General features: G+C 42.0%; 1 protein-coding gene across 2 annotated transcripts in view; it reads right to left on the bottom strand.

Annotated features, from left to right (window-relative positions):
• Window positions 1–1,413: 1,413 nt before the first annotated feature.
• Window positions 1,414–16,339, bottom strand: part of klhl14 (kelch-like family member 14) — a 148,277-nt gene continuing 133,351 nt past the window's right edge. For both annotated transcript variants that reach the window (XM_080194270.1, XM_080194271.1), the window contains exons 8-9: window positions 8,826–8,983; window positions 1,414–1,823 (exon numbers count right to left, since the gene is read on the bottom strand). In XM_080194270.1, coding sequence (XP_080050396.1) covers window positions 1,683–1,823; window positions 8,826–8,983 — 299 coding nt within the window. In that variant the 3' untranslated portion in view covers window positions 1,414–1,682. The remainder of the gene's footprint in view (window positions 1,824–8,825; window positions 8,984–16,339) is intronic.

Below are 16,339 nucleotides of genomic sequence, written 5' to 3'. Positions count from 1 at the left end.
ATTGTTAACTGCAAAAGGTACATCCCAACCTTCACACAATATACCACTGGGCTAAATGTATATTACACAAATGGTAATCAAATTATCTATTGCATTGGTGTGGATACAAATTTCCTTTTAGGCTGGATCCCCTTAAGACAGAAATCTACCTCGACATGCCAACAAAGCCCAGCTTGGGGCATCATCTTTAAAGGGCGCCCTGATCAGAACAGCACAAAGCCTCTTCCACAGCCCACCATGGAGGTCTCAGGATCTCCCCCCCCCACCCACTTCTCTCCCTTCCCTCCAATCATTGGCCCCTTCTCTGATCATTGGCCTCTTCCACTTCTACGATCATCAACCTCATCCACTGCCACCACCCTCCCCCACCCCTCAGTTGGAGCTGACATCAACCTCCACCTCACCAATGGCCATCATTGGTATCCCCAATTACTCCATCCGCTCCTGGCCACTGCCACGTACAAATGAATGTCCCCCTCCCTCATGAGGCACCCACTGGGGCCTGCCCCTTGGCACTGGCTGATACAGCCAGGTTGCCACTGTGTGGTTGGATGGGTATGATGCCAACTTAGCAGCATACAAGATGATCAAAGGATTGGATAGGGTGTACAGTGAGAGCCTTTTACCTCGGATGGTGATGGCTAACACAAGGGGACATAGCTTTAAATTGAGGGGTGGTAATTACAGGACGGATGTCAGCGGTAGGTTCTTTACTCGGAGGGTAGTAAGGTCGTGGAATGCCCTGCCTGCAACAGTTGTGGACTTGCCAACTTTAAGGGCGTTCAAATGGTCAGTGGATAGGCATATGGACAACATTGGAATAGTTTAGGTTAGAGGGTCATTAGATTGGATCCACTGGTTGGCACAACACTGAGGGCCGAAGGGCCTGTACTGTGCTGTAATGTTGTATGTAGCAGTGTCAAACTGTGCCAAGAGGCTCTGCCTCCCCCAGGACCTATACGTACACTTCTGCGGGACCCCCACGACAGGTTCACGTCTAGGTGAACCTGTCGTAAATCACACCGATGTGATATCACGCTGGCGCAGTGTCAATACATAGCAGGGGCTCACTATCTGGCACGGAGCAGGTTAATGACATTGAAATGACATTCAAATTCATGTAAAGCAGATTCATGTCCATAATAGGCGTGAACTTGATGACATCGCTAGCAAGGGACGGGGAAGATGTGAGATTGCGTTCTCGCTGGCATGATATGCAACTTTTGGAACTCGAGCCCCCAACAGTATTTGCATGGACGACGAGCGTGGGCTCAAGATCAACCCAAGTGACTTCATAAAATATATAGATATCAATCACTAAATGAAAGTTAAATGCAAACAAGAACTATTTCCAACTGTGCAATAAAATTAAATCATACAGGATTTTTAAAGTTTTTATTTAAGTATGTTTTCAACAGACAAGCTTCATTTACACTTTTTATCCTGTACAAAATTTACATATTGTTATATTCTACTACATCAGTTATTTTACTTGGTCATGCCTTTCTTCTGAAAGATACAAAGATTTACATAACATTTTTTCATAGTCATAAATTACCATAGTAAAAAAGCACATTTCAAACATTAAATATGTTTGGGAGTAAGAATTCAGTACTTTGCACGATATCATTTAAATAAATTGTCTCAGTGTTTATATTAATGTTGTGAACTGACAAAATGTTTTATTTATTATACGGCACACAGGCTGGCAATGTAACAGTGGCACATGCTGGACCAGCTAGTGGTTCAGCAACTTCCCCTTCCAATTCTGTCCAAGTGGCTTTCTCAGGGCTGTAGCAAATTGTCGATGATTTGTAGGCTCCCTGTAATATTAAACACAGCATTTCAAACTAATACGCATGCTTTCAAATAATCCACATTCCTTCTATGTCATATATTGTCCTGGATTAAATATTAGGAAGACTGAAGCCACTGCCTTCAATCCCTGCCACAAACTCTACTCTGGAACCATCCTCTCTCCCTGGTGATTGTCTGAGGTTGAACCAGATGACTCGCAATTTAACTATTTGACCCAGAGATGAGCTCCCAAACTGCACCATCACTAAAGTCATTAAAAACCACCTCCTTAACTTCACTTAATTCCACTCCGGCTCAGCTCATCTGATGTTGAAACCCCTTTGCTACCCCTAACCTGTTTATTCTAATGCAGTTATGGCTGATCTCCTATGTTCTACCCTCTGTAAACTTGAGGTCATCTAAAACTCTGTTGCTGCTGCCCTAACTTTCACCATATCTCATATACCCAACGCCCCTGTGCTTGCTGACTGCTGTCTCCCAGTTAAGCAACACCTTGTGTTGGATTTTTCCAGCCAATTGGCGAAGGGCTGGGCAGCAGGGGAATTGGCATGTGGTGAATAAAGATGTCAGGAGGGGAGCCTGGCTTTGTCCTGCCACTTGGCACAATTTCTTAAAGGTGTGGTTCCCCATCAGATGGCCAATAAGCCACCTAACTGATCAATTTAAGGTCTGCCCTTGATTAATTTCATGGCAATAATATCTGAAAAGCATGGCAGACTATCATTGAGGTGGTTCTGCAGAATGCTGCAGACAGCTAACTAAGACATTGTAACTCCAGATTATCTCTCCAGGGCTTCCATTTTTTTCCAACCCTACTGTTGCTCCAAGGCAGGGTTTCCCAAACTTTTTCAGTCACGGATCCCTTTGATTTCCCAGGAGTACTGACAGAACCTCTAAGGAACATTCTTATTATACTGAAGAATTAAACCACAAAAAAATTATTTCTCAATTAGTACAAACATACAAAAACAAGTTTATAAAAGTTTTTTCTTTTTTTTATGTATACATTTATTATAATTAAAAAGTTTTGTTATTCAACAAATACTTCCAAGTCTTACCTTCTATTTTTCATTTTCAATGGGAGGAGTGATTCTGATCTTTCACTCATAAATTCATTTAATACTTGGAATGCCGCTGGAGAGCTGGAGTCTCATTATAGATATGCGTGCACACACACTCCCACACCTCTCTCTCACACACATTCATCTCTTTCTCTCTCACTCACCCTGTGTCCATCTTTAAAAAAAATAGTAATTATATAGAATTGCCAAGTTGAAGTAGGTATGTATTTCCCATTCTGTCTTCGATTCAATTTGATGTATTATTGTCACGTGTATTGGGATACAATGAAAAGTATTGTTTTGTACACACTATACAGACAAAACGTACCATTCATAGAGTACATCGGGGAGAAGGAAAGAAGGTACAGAATATACACACTCACCCCTCTCACACACAAACACACAATTCTCTCAAACACATACTCACCCCTCTCTCTCACACACACAGTCACTTCTCACTCACACACACTCGCTTCTCACATATACACACACTCACCTCCCTTGCATACACACACATTCACCTCCCATTCACAGACACATGCTCACGTCTCTCTCACACAGTCATCCCTCACTCACTCACTCACACACACACACACACACACACACAGACTCACCTCTCTCTCTCTCTCTCTCACCCACAAACACACCTCTCCCACACTCTTACGTCCTTCACATATACACATGCACACACTCAAAAATTCATCTCCCTCTCTGAGGCCTCCATTGTTATGGCCTCTCTCAGCCTTGGCCAAAACCTCTCTTAGCCCTGGCCCCTCTCGGCCCCAGGTTCTCATGGCCCCTGTGGCCCCTCCCAGTGCCCCCAGGTCCCTGCAGCTTCGGCCTCTCCCCACCGCATAGTGCACCTATCTGTTCCCTACAAAGTGATAAAAACCACTTTCAATTGGTCATACTGGTAGAATTTTAATAGCTGGACCTACCATGGAACACCTGGATAAGTCCTGTTGAACCCTTGGGTTTCACAGAACCCAGTATGGGGAACCCTGCTGTAAGGATATGCAGCCCTCCTCACCAATGATACCCATAAAACAGCAAAATAGAGAGGAAGATATGGATATTTTTAAGAATGTATCATGTATTCCGTCTCATGACTCTCACTAGTTTTTACAGATGCATCATAGAAAGTATCCTTTCCAGATGTATCACAGCTTAGTATGGCTCTTGGTCTGACCAAGACCGCAAGAAACTACAAAGGGTTGTAAACGTAGCTCAGTCCATCACGCAAACCAACTTCACATCCATTGACTCCATCTACACTTGCTGCTGCCGGAGCAAAGCTGCCAGCGTAATCAAGGACCCACACACCTCAGACACACTCTCTTCCACTTTCTTCAGTCAGGAAAATGATACAAAAGTCTGTGATCACATACCAATGATTCAAGAATAGCTTCTTCCCTGCTGCCATCAGACTTTTGAATGGACCTATCTTATATTAAGTTGATCTTTCTCCACACCCTGGCTATGACAATAACACTATATTCTGTACCCTCTCCTTTCCTTCTCCCTGATGTACTCTATGAATGGTACATTTTGTCTGTACAGTGTGCACAAAACAATACTTTTCATTGTATCCCAATGCATGTGACAATAATACATCAAATTGAATCGAAGACAGAATGGGAAATACATACCTACTTCAACTTGGCAATTCTATACAATTACTATTTTTTTTAAAGATGGACACAGGCTTTACCTGATATGCCTGATTAACCATGACTCATACTAGGGGAATTTCTAACCAACAGAAACCAGCAAAGATCTCAATACTATTATAATGTCTCTTGTAGCTGCAGAATTCTAAAGAAATGCACCAATACACTTAACATTTCTGCGGCAATGTTCTGGCCATAGAGATGAATGCTGAAATCCTATCGCCCCACCTGCCATGGAATTGGAGCAGGTGAGGCATGGACAATGGGAAAGTCCGTTGACCTCATGTAGGATTTTCTGGTCTCGGGTCCAGCGAGGCCATAAAATCCCATCCGGTATGCCTGTAAGGACAAAAGGGACTTTAACTCCTCGATCAAGCCTCTCAGGATTCCAGAGAGAAGTGGGAGGTATGGCATATGATCTCCCCAAGCTGCTAGAACCTGTAATATTGCCGTGTGGAACCAAAGTCAGGCAGCCTACTACGTTACCAACTAACAGGTAGCAGCAGAAAGAGCTCTGTCCATGTAAATTGCCTGTCCCTCATCTACACTGTGTACTACAGGAAACATTGGAACTCCTGTACCTGTGCCTATAAGACTGATTTATGTCTGCGTGCCTTCTTCCATTCTGGAAGTCCTTGCTTCCAGAAAGGCAAATCACCTTGCCAGAGTTTCAACCATCTAATCTCTGAAGGCATGCACCACTGCACTTTGGATTCTGGACTTTGTACTTATATGAAACCATAGCTTTTGTTTTTATCATGGTCACGCCTTGTACCCATTTCTACACCTTACCGCTCTTTTATTGTGAGTGCAAAAAAGCAAACACTACAAAACACCTTCCTGTAATTTGTGCTTGAATAAAAATATGCCAGCCCTCTTATTTTACCTTATTTGTATATCGAATATCAAAACCACCTTTCTGCCTATGGATGAGTGGTAAGAGGAGAAATCAGAGCTGCTTAAATGAATTCCCTCTTGTCTGTAACACAAATCAAATCCTTATAAGTACATTTGTTTTCACTGACAAATGGAGACATCTGACACAGCATTCATCTTTTGTAAGATATAAATGCTCAGTAAGATGGATACATCTTTTAGAATAGCTTTTCAAGAACATGACGTAGATGTATTTTCAGTAATATACACTGAGGCATTATTATGGGTCAAAGACCTGATAAGAAATTTAGAAATGTGGTAAACTTTTTTGAATGACAAACTACTTGCAGCTTACAATATAAAATCTACTTCTTATTATTTATTATATTATTTATACTTTTACTCCCAAAATTTAAGTTTACTGCGGCTTATCTCATTTCAAAGGTGTCTGAATGCCACCAGCATTTCTGCACACAGGCAACATTTGGAGAATCCATTGTGTTCTAAATTATTTGATAATACCTGTCAAATATCACTAGGCAGCACAAAGTCTGCAGATTAAGCAGAGCTCACAATTCAGAATGGATTTCTTGTTATTGTTATCTTACAGAAATAAGACCACATATTCGAGCAATTGAAGAGGCTATACTGGATTGTTCCTAGTGTTTTGCAATTGACATTAGGCCTGAATAAAGCTCAGTGTAGTGGGGTTGCAAAACAGGCCATAGCAAATTGGTTGCCTATTTCAACCATTTATGACTTCTATTACCATTGAGATGAATAGAAAATAAATTGGGTGCCATGCATAATGGGTGCTCAATCCCCTATCAACTATTTTCAAATCTGTTGGAATTGAATTTCACTTCCACTGACTCTTAGTCCAAGACCAGATGACCAAGATGCCTCTTGCTGTAATTTGTGCTGTTAAGGCTAAAAGGTGCTGTCAGTTCCTTGTTCTGTACAATGTAACAGGCTGATCTAAGCTGGATATACATCATCATCTAAATATACAGCAATAATTTTATTTTAAATATTGTAATTTTGTGGTGTGGCGCATACTGAAGGACTTTTCATGCCTTCAAGAGTCCAACACAAATCACTTGCTTCCAGATATGACTGGGGTGATATACTTTCCCAATAGGCTACAGGATGACAGGGAGAAAGAGCAACACAGAGCAGGACAAGCCACTCACCTGATGAAGGGGCAATACTCCGAAAGCTTGTGCTACCGAATAAGCCTGTTGTTCTTTTACCTGACGTGGAGATGCCGGCGTTGGACTGGGGTAAACACAGTACGAAGTCTGACAAACTTGTTGGACTTAAACCTGGTGTTGTCAGACTTCGTACTGTGTTCTTTTACCTGGCATTGTGAGAGCTCTTACTGTGAGAAGGAGGAGAAGGGCTCTGCACAATATCTGAAAATTAGCGAGAAACTCCTACCCCACCAAATCAGCAATGAGTTTGGAGATGGAGGCAATTAATTGGATAGGAGGATAATGGGTGGTGACTCCATTGACTTACTGTCTCCACCCGTGAGGAAGCCCAAAAAACAAAATGTTAAATTGCCTGCAAGCTCCCTTATTTAAAACAATTCAGTGTTTGACTGAGGTGCTTGGCATTGGGCAGGGGGGCACTGCTCAAATCCCCCTGACCCTGGCCTCCGAATCTCCTTTCTACTCCTCCTATGATCTACACCCTGTGATCCCTATCCTGCCTTCATTCACCTTTGAGTTGAGGCCCTTTGCTGACCCTGGGCTCTAGTGGGTAAATTGTTTGGTTTCTATCTGTGCTGCAATGGAAACCAAGACATTGGCGATCAGACCCTGAATCTTGATTGATTCGACAAGTGTGCTATGGAGTTGGCCACTACTTCCACAATGGGGAGCATGGACTCCAAGGTCTGCGCAAAGTCCTGTATCGAGTTGATGCGGGTCTCCTCCATGGTCCTCAATGTTGACCACAGACTTTCTGGCAAGCCTGCCAATGCACCATGCATTTTATAGTTCATGCCCATTACGCTATCTTGAATAATAGGTAACCATCAGGTAGAATAACAAATAAATGGTTCACTGAGATAAATAACCGTTTACAGAGAGTGAGAAGAAGGCCTTACTCCAAGACTCAAAACTCTTAATAACTAGGGAAACCTTGAACTGTGTCCCTGGAACCCTGTTTCTCGGCCCAATTTGTCAACAGGGTCACATGACTCATGAAGAGCCCTTCCTTTAAAGGCGCATCCCACTGCATCCTTCCTCCTTTGAGTTCCAGACTAACACATTTCAATTTTACAATATTTGCAATATTATACAACAAATGGAACTTAAACAGTTTCTTATAAGGAAAGTCAATCTTCCTGATCCTTTGGGAATGTTGTAATTCACTAACAGGTGCCCCATCAGCAGAGGTAACTTTGATTTGAACCTCAATGAGTTAATTCTCAACTTGTGAAGGTGTGTCAGTGCAGATAAGCACTCCAGATTCCACTGGAACATTATTTGTCTTTTCCCCATGGCAGTTTGCTGCAGCATTAGTTTAATCCATTGCAATGTCACCAACAGGCAAACTAGGGGTGACCTGCCCCACTGGTTCTGCAGGCAATTTTCTTCCTCGCTAATGTTCCAACCGTTTCTTCACTCTTTCCCTGAACATCTACTTCAAACGATACTGACCTTGTTTGGGCCACGACCATCCTAGGGGTCCAATTTGGAACAATGCTAAAACTCTTCACAGATACCAAGCCATCCACCTCAAATATTCTCTTAGTTATTTGTGAGTCACAATGTTTCTTCTGTGCGTTCTGTTTTGCCTTGATTCTCCCCACCAAATTTGGAAATATCAGATCTAACTTTGTTCAAATACATCTGCCCTGTGCCTAGAAAAATCTATTTCAGCCTTAAGTGGCTTTTTTTGGGGATGTGTCTAGTACAGGAGCAAATGATTTGTGCACTTCTCAACTTGGGAGTTACCCTGGCCACATCCCACCAGAGTAGTAATGGCCAGACAGATCCTATCCAAATGATGTGTCATTACCACTCAAAATAACTGAAGAAGCCAAGAGTGAAAGGAGTCATCCATAACAAGCCTACAGAGCCATACCAAAATTGAATTTCAGAAGCTAAAATAATAAACTTGCAAATTTAAATGGAACAATGTAATATGCTGATATATATGAAATTCAGTAACTGTTAATGCAACTGGCAACAGGAAAGAAATAGCAATGTTCTAATCTGGCAAGGAAGGAAGCATTAATTTGTCTTGTAAGTGACAGACATTGGTAGCAAATAATAGACAATGATAAAATAGTTATTGTTCAGAGTTGCTGCCTGAAATGCATGGTTTATAATTACATTCCACAATTATCATTGAAATACTATTAAAATTTTTATCAAATCTGCCTCACCATACTCCAGCTGTAGCCACCAACAAGGTAAATATTGTCATCTAGCACTGCACAGCCTGGGCCACTGCGGCCCTCCAGGATAGGAGTCTGGAGAATGTTCCACTGGTCACCTTTAGGGTCATAACATTCAACGAGCATAACATCAAGATGTGAGAAACCTGGACCAAAAGAAGCATTTTGAATCAAAATAATGAGCTGGGAACTGTTTTGCTGGGTATAGTTGTTGACATAACTGCTTACTGCAACATTGCTCTTAAAAGAAAGTGCATATAGTATCCTGGATTGTCCTATTGATGAGCCATTGGACCTATTTAGTCATATTCTTCCATTTAAAGCGGAAGTGATGCTAATACAATTACTTTCAATTTGAAAAAAATAACAAAATGTATTGATGGAAGAGGTATGTTAGGTGCAGCAAAATCTTAAATCAGAAATTTATGATTTAATTATACATAACGTACAGAAGAAAGCTGTGACCAAGTGAACATTGGCCAGGTTCAATATTTTTAGTTACATTATTCTGGTTCACTCTTATAGAGATCAATGTTTGAGATCTCTATAAACATAATTGCAGTTATAGTTGTTCTCATGTTTCATATTGTTTGGGGAGAGTGTTCAGGGCACATGTCTGAGAGTGACTTTGTTTAATTGTGCAGATTCAGTTCTTTGCTCACCTAAGGAATAAAACCAGTAAACAAAGTTGGTATTAACTTACCCACCTGTGGATTTGCTTCCAGATGGAAGAAAGCATAAATTTCTTAATGAGCTGACAGACCAATGCTATTTGATGCCACAATCAATGATCCTTCTAAGCTGTGCAGCTAAAACCTGAAGGTCCCTGCAGAGGCCATGCACAATGTGGCTCTTTCAATATAATTGAACATGTGTGCGTGGCCAAGAAAACTATTTAAAGGCATCGCGTGCCTAAACAAATCAATGCGCGCTATAAAAAAAGAGTGTATATTGATCACTATTGTTCTGAACACAAATGGAGACTCGATATGCAGATAAAATAACTAAGGGGTAAATCTTCCAGTCCCGCCTGCTATGGGAGTCATTGTGGGGGGGTGGGAAATTTAATGGACCATTGAAAGGTGTGTTGACCTCAGGCAGGAATGACCAGTATTGAGCAGACAGGGCTGGAACTTTCCACCCTTAGTAACTAAAATGTTTATGGAATATTTGGTTCTTAGCAATTCCTTCCACCCTGTCCTTTAAACAAACAGGAAGGAAGAATGAAGTGGTGTCCCCAGAGAACGACGTTGGAACTTGTCCTCTTATTGATATAAATTAATAATTTGGATTTAGTATATAACATAGAATTTCTAAGTATATAGATGACACAAAACTAGAAAATGTAATAAATGGTGAGAAGATAGTAACAGAATTCAGGAGGGTGTAGATTAGGGAAATTGGAAGGCACATTCAAATAGCTTCCTTCTGCACTGTAGGGATTCTATGATTTGATGACAGATGAAAATTAACAGAAAATTGTTAGGTGATGCATTTTGACAGGAAAAATGAGGAGCGGCAATGCTAATGTTTAAAGGTGTTACAGGAATAGAGAGACCTGGGTGACTGCACAAAATTATTTGAAGGTGGCAGTATAAGTTGAAAAGGTTGTTAAAAAGACAATCCTGAACTTTATTCCAAAGGCCTGGAGTACAAGAGAAACAATAGTGTACTAATTCCGTAGGCTCCAGCTGGAATACTGTAGCCAATTCTGGGCATAACTCTTGAGAAAGGATGCCAGTTCCTTAGATAAGGCACAAAGGAGATTTACTAGAATGATACCATGGATTAAAAGATGAAATTGCTGGGCCTCTGGCGCACATCTTTGTCTCTTCTTTGGACACAGGTGAGGTCCCAGAAGACTGGAGGGTAGCAAATGTGGTTCCGTTGTTCAAAAAAGGTAGTAGGGATAACCCTGGGAATTATAGGCCGGTGAGTTTGACGTCGGTGGTAGGGAAGTTAATGGAAAAAATACTTAGGGGTAGGATGTATGAGCATTTGGAGCGTTGCGATCTGATTAGGGATATGCAACATGGCTTTGTTAGAGGGAGGTCTTGCCTTACGAATCTGGTGGAATTCTTTGAGGAGGTGACAAAAACGGTTGACGATGGGAGAGCCGTTGATGTCATCTATATGGATTTCAGTAAGGCGTTTGACAAAGTCCCTCACGGTAGGCTGGTAGAAAAGGTTAAGGCGCATGGGATACGAGGCCAGGTAGCTAGGTGGATTGAGAACTGGCTGGGAAATAGGAGACAGAGGGTAGTTGTGGAGGGTACCTTGTCGGGCTGGAGGCCAGTGACCAGTGGTGTGCCGCAGGGCTCGGTACTGGGACCTCTCCTCTTTGTAGTCTACATAAATGACTTAGAAGAGGGCGTAGGTGGTGTGATCAGCAAGTTTGCTGATGACACCAAGATGGCAGGGTTGGCGGGTACGGAACTGGATTGTCAGGTGATACAACAGGATATAGATAGGTTGGTGCAGTGGGCAGATAGGTGGCAGATGGCATTTAATCCTGACAAATGCGAGGTGATGCATTTTGGACGGAATAATGCAGAGAGGAGCTATGTGATAAAAGGTAGGCCGATTAGGAGTATAGACGTACAGAGGGACCTGGGAGTGCAGGTTCACAAATCCATGAAGGTTGCGTCACAAGTGGAGAACGTTGTTAGGAAGGCTTATGGGATGTTAGCCTTTATAGGAAGGGGCTTAGAGTATAAAAGCTGCCGTCTAATGCTTCAGTTATACAGAACGTTGGTTAGACCGCATTTGGAGTACTGCGTCCAGTTCTGGTCACCTTATTACCGGAAGGACGTGGAGTCTCTGGAAAGGGTGCAGAGGAGGTTTACCAGGATGTTGCCTGGCATGGGGGGACTGGGTTACGAGGAGAGATTGAAGAGACTGGGGCTATTCTCCTTGGAAAGACGGAGATTGAGAGGGGACATGATAGAGGTATATAAGATACTGAAGGGAATAGATAGAGTTAATAGTGAGAGACTGCTCCCTAGACTGGGTACGAACATGAGAGGTCATCACTTAAGGGTGAGGGGGGGGAGGTATAATTTGGAGGTAAGAGGAAGGTTCTTTACGCAGAGAGTTGTGGGGGTCTGGAATGCGCTACCGAGTAGGGTGGTGGAGGCAGGAACGTTGGACTCGTTTAAGATGCAGTTAGATAGGCACATGAGTGAAACGAGAATGGAGGGATATGGTAGGGGCTATTAAATAGGGTTAAACCTCGGGAGACACCGGAAGGGCAGGCTGTATGATTAATATTTTTTGTCTTTATTCCACAGGTGGAGGTCCACCTCGTGTCAAGCGAGGGGCATGCACACGGCGGGTCGTGCGTGGGCTGCTCTTGGAGGTTCCGGGAGTGGCCTAGTACTTCATGTCGGTGTGTGTGCTTGATCCTGGACCGATAGACGGGCGCCACAACAGCTCAGTGACTAGCACTGCTGGCTGTGCAGACACATGGATTTGGGCCTGTGTCTGTGGGAGTTTGCGCATTCTCCCTGTGGTTGCGTGGGTTTCCTCCGGGCGCTCCGGTTTCCTCCCACACCCCAAAGATGTGCTCTTAGGCTGATTGGTTTTACCAAATTGACACTATTCTCCCCTGAATCTGACTGAGTAGGGTCCCATTCGTAGACATGCAGGGTAGAATAGGTGTAGGGTGATGCGGCGGCGCGGGCTCGTTGGGCCGAAGGGCCTGTTTCCCGTGCTGGGTTGTTCTTTGTTCTTTGTTTAAAGATTTCACTTACACTGTGGGAGTAGAGAAATGGCCACCTGATGAAGGAGCAGCGCTCCGAAAGCTAGTGGCTTTTGCCTGTTTGACTTTAACCTGGTGTTGTGAGACTTCTTCCTGTGTTTACCCTAGTCCAACGCTGGCATCTCCACATCATTGTTCGTCTTTGAGCAGGGATTAAGAGGAAATTTTATACAGGGTTCAACATCATAAATGGTCTTGTCAGAGTGAACAATAACAAACTTTTTGCCAATGGCAGATAAGTATTAATCAAAGGACATAGATTTGAGGTTGTTAGCAAAAGAACCAGAGGTAAAATGTGGGAGAAAAATGTAATGCTTGAAATGATAGTTCAATTCTAATTTTCAACGGGAAACTGGATAAATACTTGAAGTGGGAAAATGTACAGATCTGTGGGGAATGAGTAACAGAGTGAGATTAATTTGCATCAGCACAGATGGGATAAATCCTTTTCTCTGTTGTATCATTTTATGATAATTTCTGTGAAAATTCACCAATGAGAGTGGTTGAAGCTTTGAGAAACTGGAAATGGCTAAAAATGGCCATTTTTGACTTTCTTGAGAGTTTCTGCCATCCTTTCATCAAAGGAGATCCGGAAAGCCCAGAAAGATTTAGCACTGTTCACCATATTCAAAAAAAATTAATAAATTATTCCCTTGATACGGTGGTTTGCTAATAGGATTCAATGGTGAACAATGCCAGTTTTGATGCTTCTAACCATTGAAGTGATGAATGGAGGGTACTTGCGTAATCAGACCACCAATGTCTCATATGCCTTTAAGAAGGTAAGAAGGATTCTAAGGGTGAACATCACGGTTTGGCTGTGGAGTGCCAGCTGGCTGCCCAGAACCCGCTGACGCAGGCAGACTGGCTGCACCAGCTGCTTGCTGATTCCAACCTCCACCACCTCCCCCCACAACACTGGAGGGGGGCGGGGGTGCGACATGGTCACTGGGGAGTTGGGGTCAAATGGGGGGGGGTAGGAGTGCATCATGGTCATTGGTGAGCGGTGAGGGGTAGGGGGAAGTGTGACTGGGTCACACATGGTCACTGGGGACGGGGGCAGAGGTGGGGGGAGGGAGTGTGACATGGTGACTGGGGCGGTCTGTGTAGGGGGCAGAGTGTGACGTTTTCATTGGTGAGAGGTAGGGGAGAGTGTGACATGGTCACTGGGGGGTGGGGGAAGGGATAGGGAGGAGAGTTAGACAGGGTAGATTCAGAAAGCATGGTAGGGGAGTCCAGAACTAAGGGTCATAGTTTGAGGATAAGGGGTAAACCTATTAGAATTGAGGTGAGGAGAAATTTCTTCACCCAGAAGCTGGTGAATATATGGTATTCACCACCACAGAAAGTAGTTGAGGTGAAAATGTTATCTGATTTCAACGAGAAACTAGATATACTTCTTAGAGCTGAAGGAATCAAGCGATATGGGGGAAAGGAGGGATCAGGATGTTGAATTTGATGATCAGCCATGATCAAAATGAATGGTGGAACATTCTCAAAGGGCCAAATGGCCTACTCCTGCTTCTAATTTCTGTTTTTAATGTGTGATTTTCTTCCACTGTAAAGCAGGGGAATTCCATTTGCATGTGAAGCATATATTGCCTTAAATTATGTATGTTCCTGCTACCTTGCATGTTCATTGTTTGTAATGTGCTTAATATTTTTTCTTCATTATTTCCTGGTGTATATATCTGAATAACTAATTGCTGATAGCTGCTTAACTTTCATCAATCTGCATGTATTCCTGTTTGAAAGCAGTAATAATTACTGTTAATGTGTACCATAAATGTCCTTTCAAGAATCAATTTTATAGGATGTATTTTCTGACAGAATGACTCCTTAAGATTGGAGCCACAGCTGGAATATATTTGTGGACCTGCAGAACTGAAATGGAAAGGGATTGAGCTATTCAAGTTAATAGATCAGGAACAGCTCGAACAATCTTTGTGGTCTTATTTGGAAAGCAGTACCTATATCTGGTACTAATTTGGTCTGAACCAGTCAATAATAACTACAATAAGGTAAAAATTCTACAAAACATTTATATGTTATTAGCTTTTTATTCACTTTCTGCATCAGCCCCACGAGCAGGATAACCCAGGAGAATGTTGTTCTGTTAGTGCACTCAGTCTTCAGCATGTGGTGAATTTCCAGGAATTAATTATAAAAAACGTGGGGAGAAATTACCATGGGAGCTTTCTTGCACATCTCCTATAAGCTTCTTTCAAGGCAGTATTGACAAAGAAGTGCTTGGTGCATTGTATTGACAAAGGTCTGACAGCAGGTTGTTTGCACAGGAAATGGAATGCACTGGGAGAAGGAAGCCAAGCTAATAAGAGAATCAATGAAAAATATATAGAAAACAAAAGGCAAAGAATGAACTTGTTTTTACCTTTCCAGTTAATGCATTACCTTGTTAGATTTAGTAAATGTGCAGCTACAAGATACTGTAGCAGCAGTAGAGCCTGAGTCACCCGTTGAGCAGGCGGCTGCTTTTGTGGAATTCACTACTGAATTCCGTTACCAATTTTAATCAAACAGTTTTAATTATTCTGTTGTCAAAAAAAGCAAATGTAGACATTTTTGCTGGAAGGGTAAGGATCTGGAATACACTGCCAGACAATGTAATGGGGGCAGACTCTTTTGAAAAGGGAATTGGTCAATTCACCAAATAGAGCAAAATGCAGGGTTATACAGAAATGCAGATGAGTTGCTGAGTTGCACTTGCAAAGTGCCAGCACAGACATGATGGGCTAAATAACCTCCTTATGTACCTATGTTACCTTTCAGTGATTGTACTACATGAAAATAGGATTAGTGCACCTTTAGTGATAATTATTGTTGGTGCAGGCTCGATAGGCCAAGGGGCTTTTTCTACACTGTATGACTCTATGACTCTCTATCATTCTATATTTTGCCAATATTGTAGGTGAGAGCTTGAAGAAAGTGGCATTGGTATCTATAGCTAATAACCTACATGTCCTGTTGTTCCATTTTTTTCTTTACCATGATACCAGTTGTTCCTCCTAGATAAACAGATGAATCAAAAATATATTTTAGACCAGCTCCAGGACATAGGAAAATTCAATTGAAGGCCATGTCAGCGGAGTTATATTCCTTTATTCTGACTGCATTATAGCAGCAGCATGATTATCAAGAGTGTCATACTCACTGACCAGGCACTATCAATATAAAAATATGTTTAAGTAGTCTAGTCGCTGACAAGATGTCAAATGGTCTGAGGTAGATCCGTGAAAATGTATTACGCAAAGTAAATTAGGTTAATTACAAAGGTTTTCCTCAAAATTTTACAAACTAGGTGAAATTGGACTATTTTGGAACATATTACAGCAAAAATTATTGATTACAAAAATCACTGGCTGTTTGATATTAATTAGGCTGTTATTTATTGAAATAGATGCCTGGCACCCATTCAGATTGTCTTTTTTGTTACAGTTGACAGATGACAATATTATGAATGACTAATGGACTCAGCCTAGTCAGGAGTTGTTTGAGCAGCTGCAAAAAGTAGTGATAATTCTGCTTGATTGACAGTTTTAAGAGATTGTAACAGTTCTTTCTTTTAAGTGGTTTTTCAATGCCTGTGCATTTATTTGGACAAGTTTAAGAGATGTGAATGAATTAAATATTATTTCAGTGGGATTTTCACTGGCGGTGTTTGATTGACAGTTTATGAGAATGTAAGACAAGTAAAGTTTTTCAAAAAATCGAGGCATGTCAA

This window comes from Carcharhinus amblyrhynchos, chromosome 8, assembly GCF_965287045.1.
Source record: "Carcharhinus amblyrhynchos chromosome 8, sCarAmb.v2.hapA, whole genome shotgun sequence".
Taxonomy (NCBI): Eukaryota; Metazoa; Chordata; class Chondrichthyes; order Carcharhiniformes; family Carcharhinidae; genus Carcharhinus; species Carcharhinus amblyrhynchos.
This window is presented reverse-complemented; position numbering and strand designations above follow the sequence as displayed.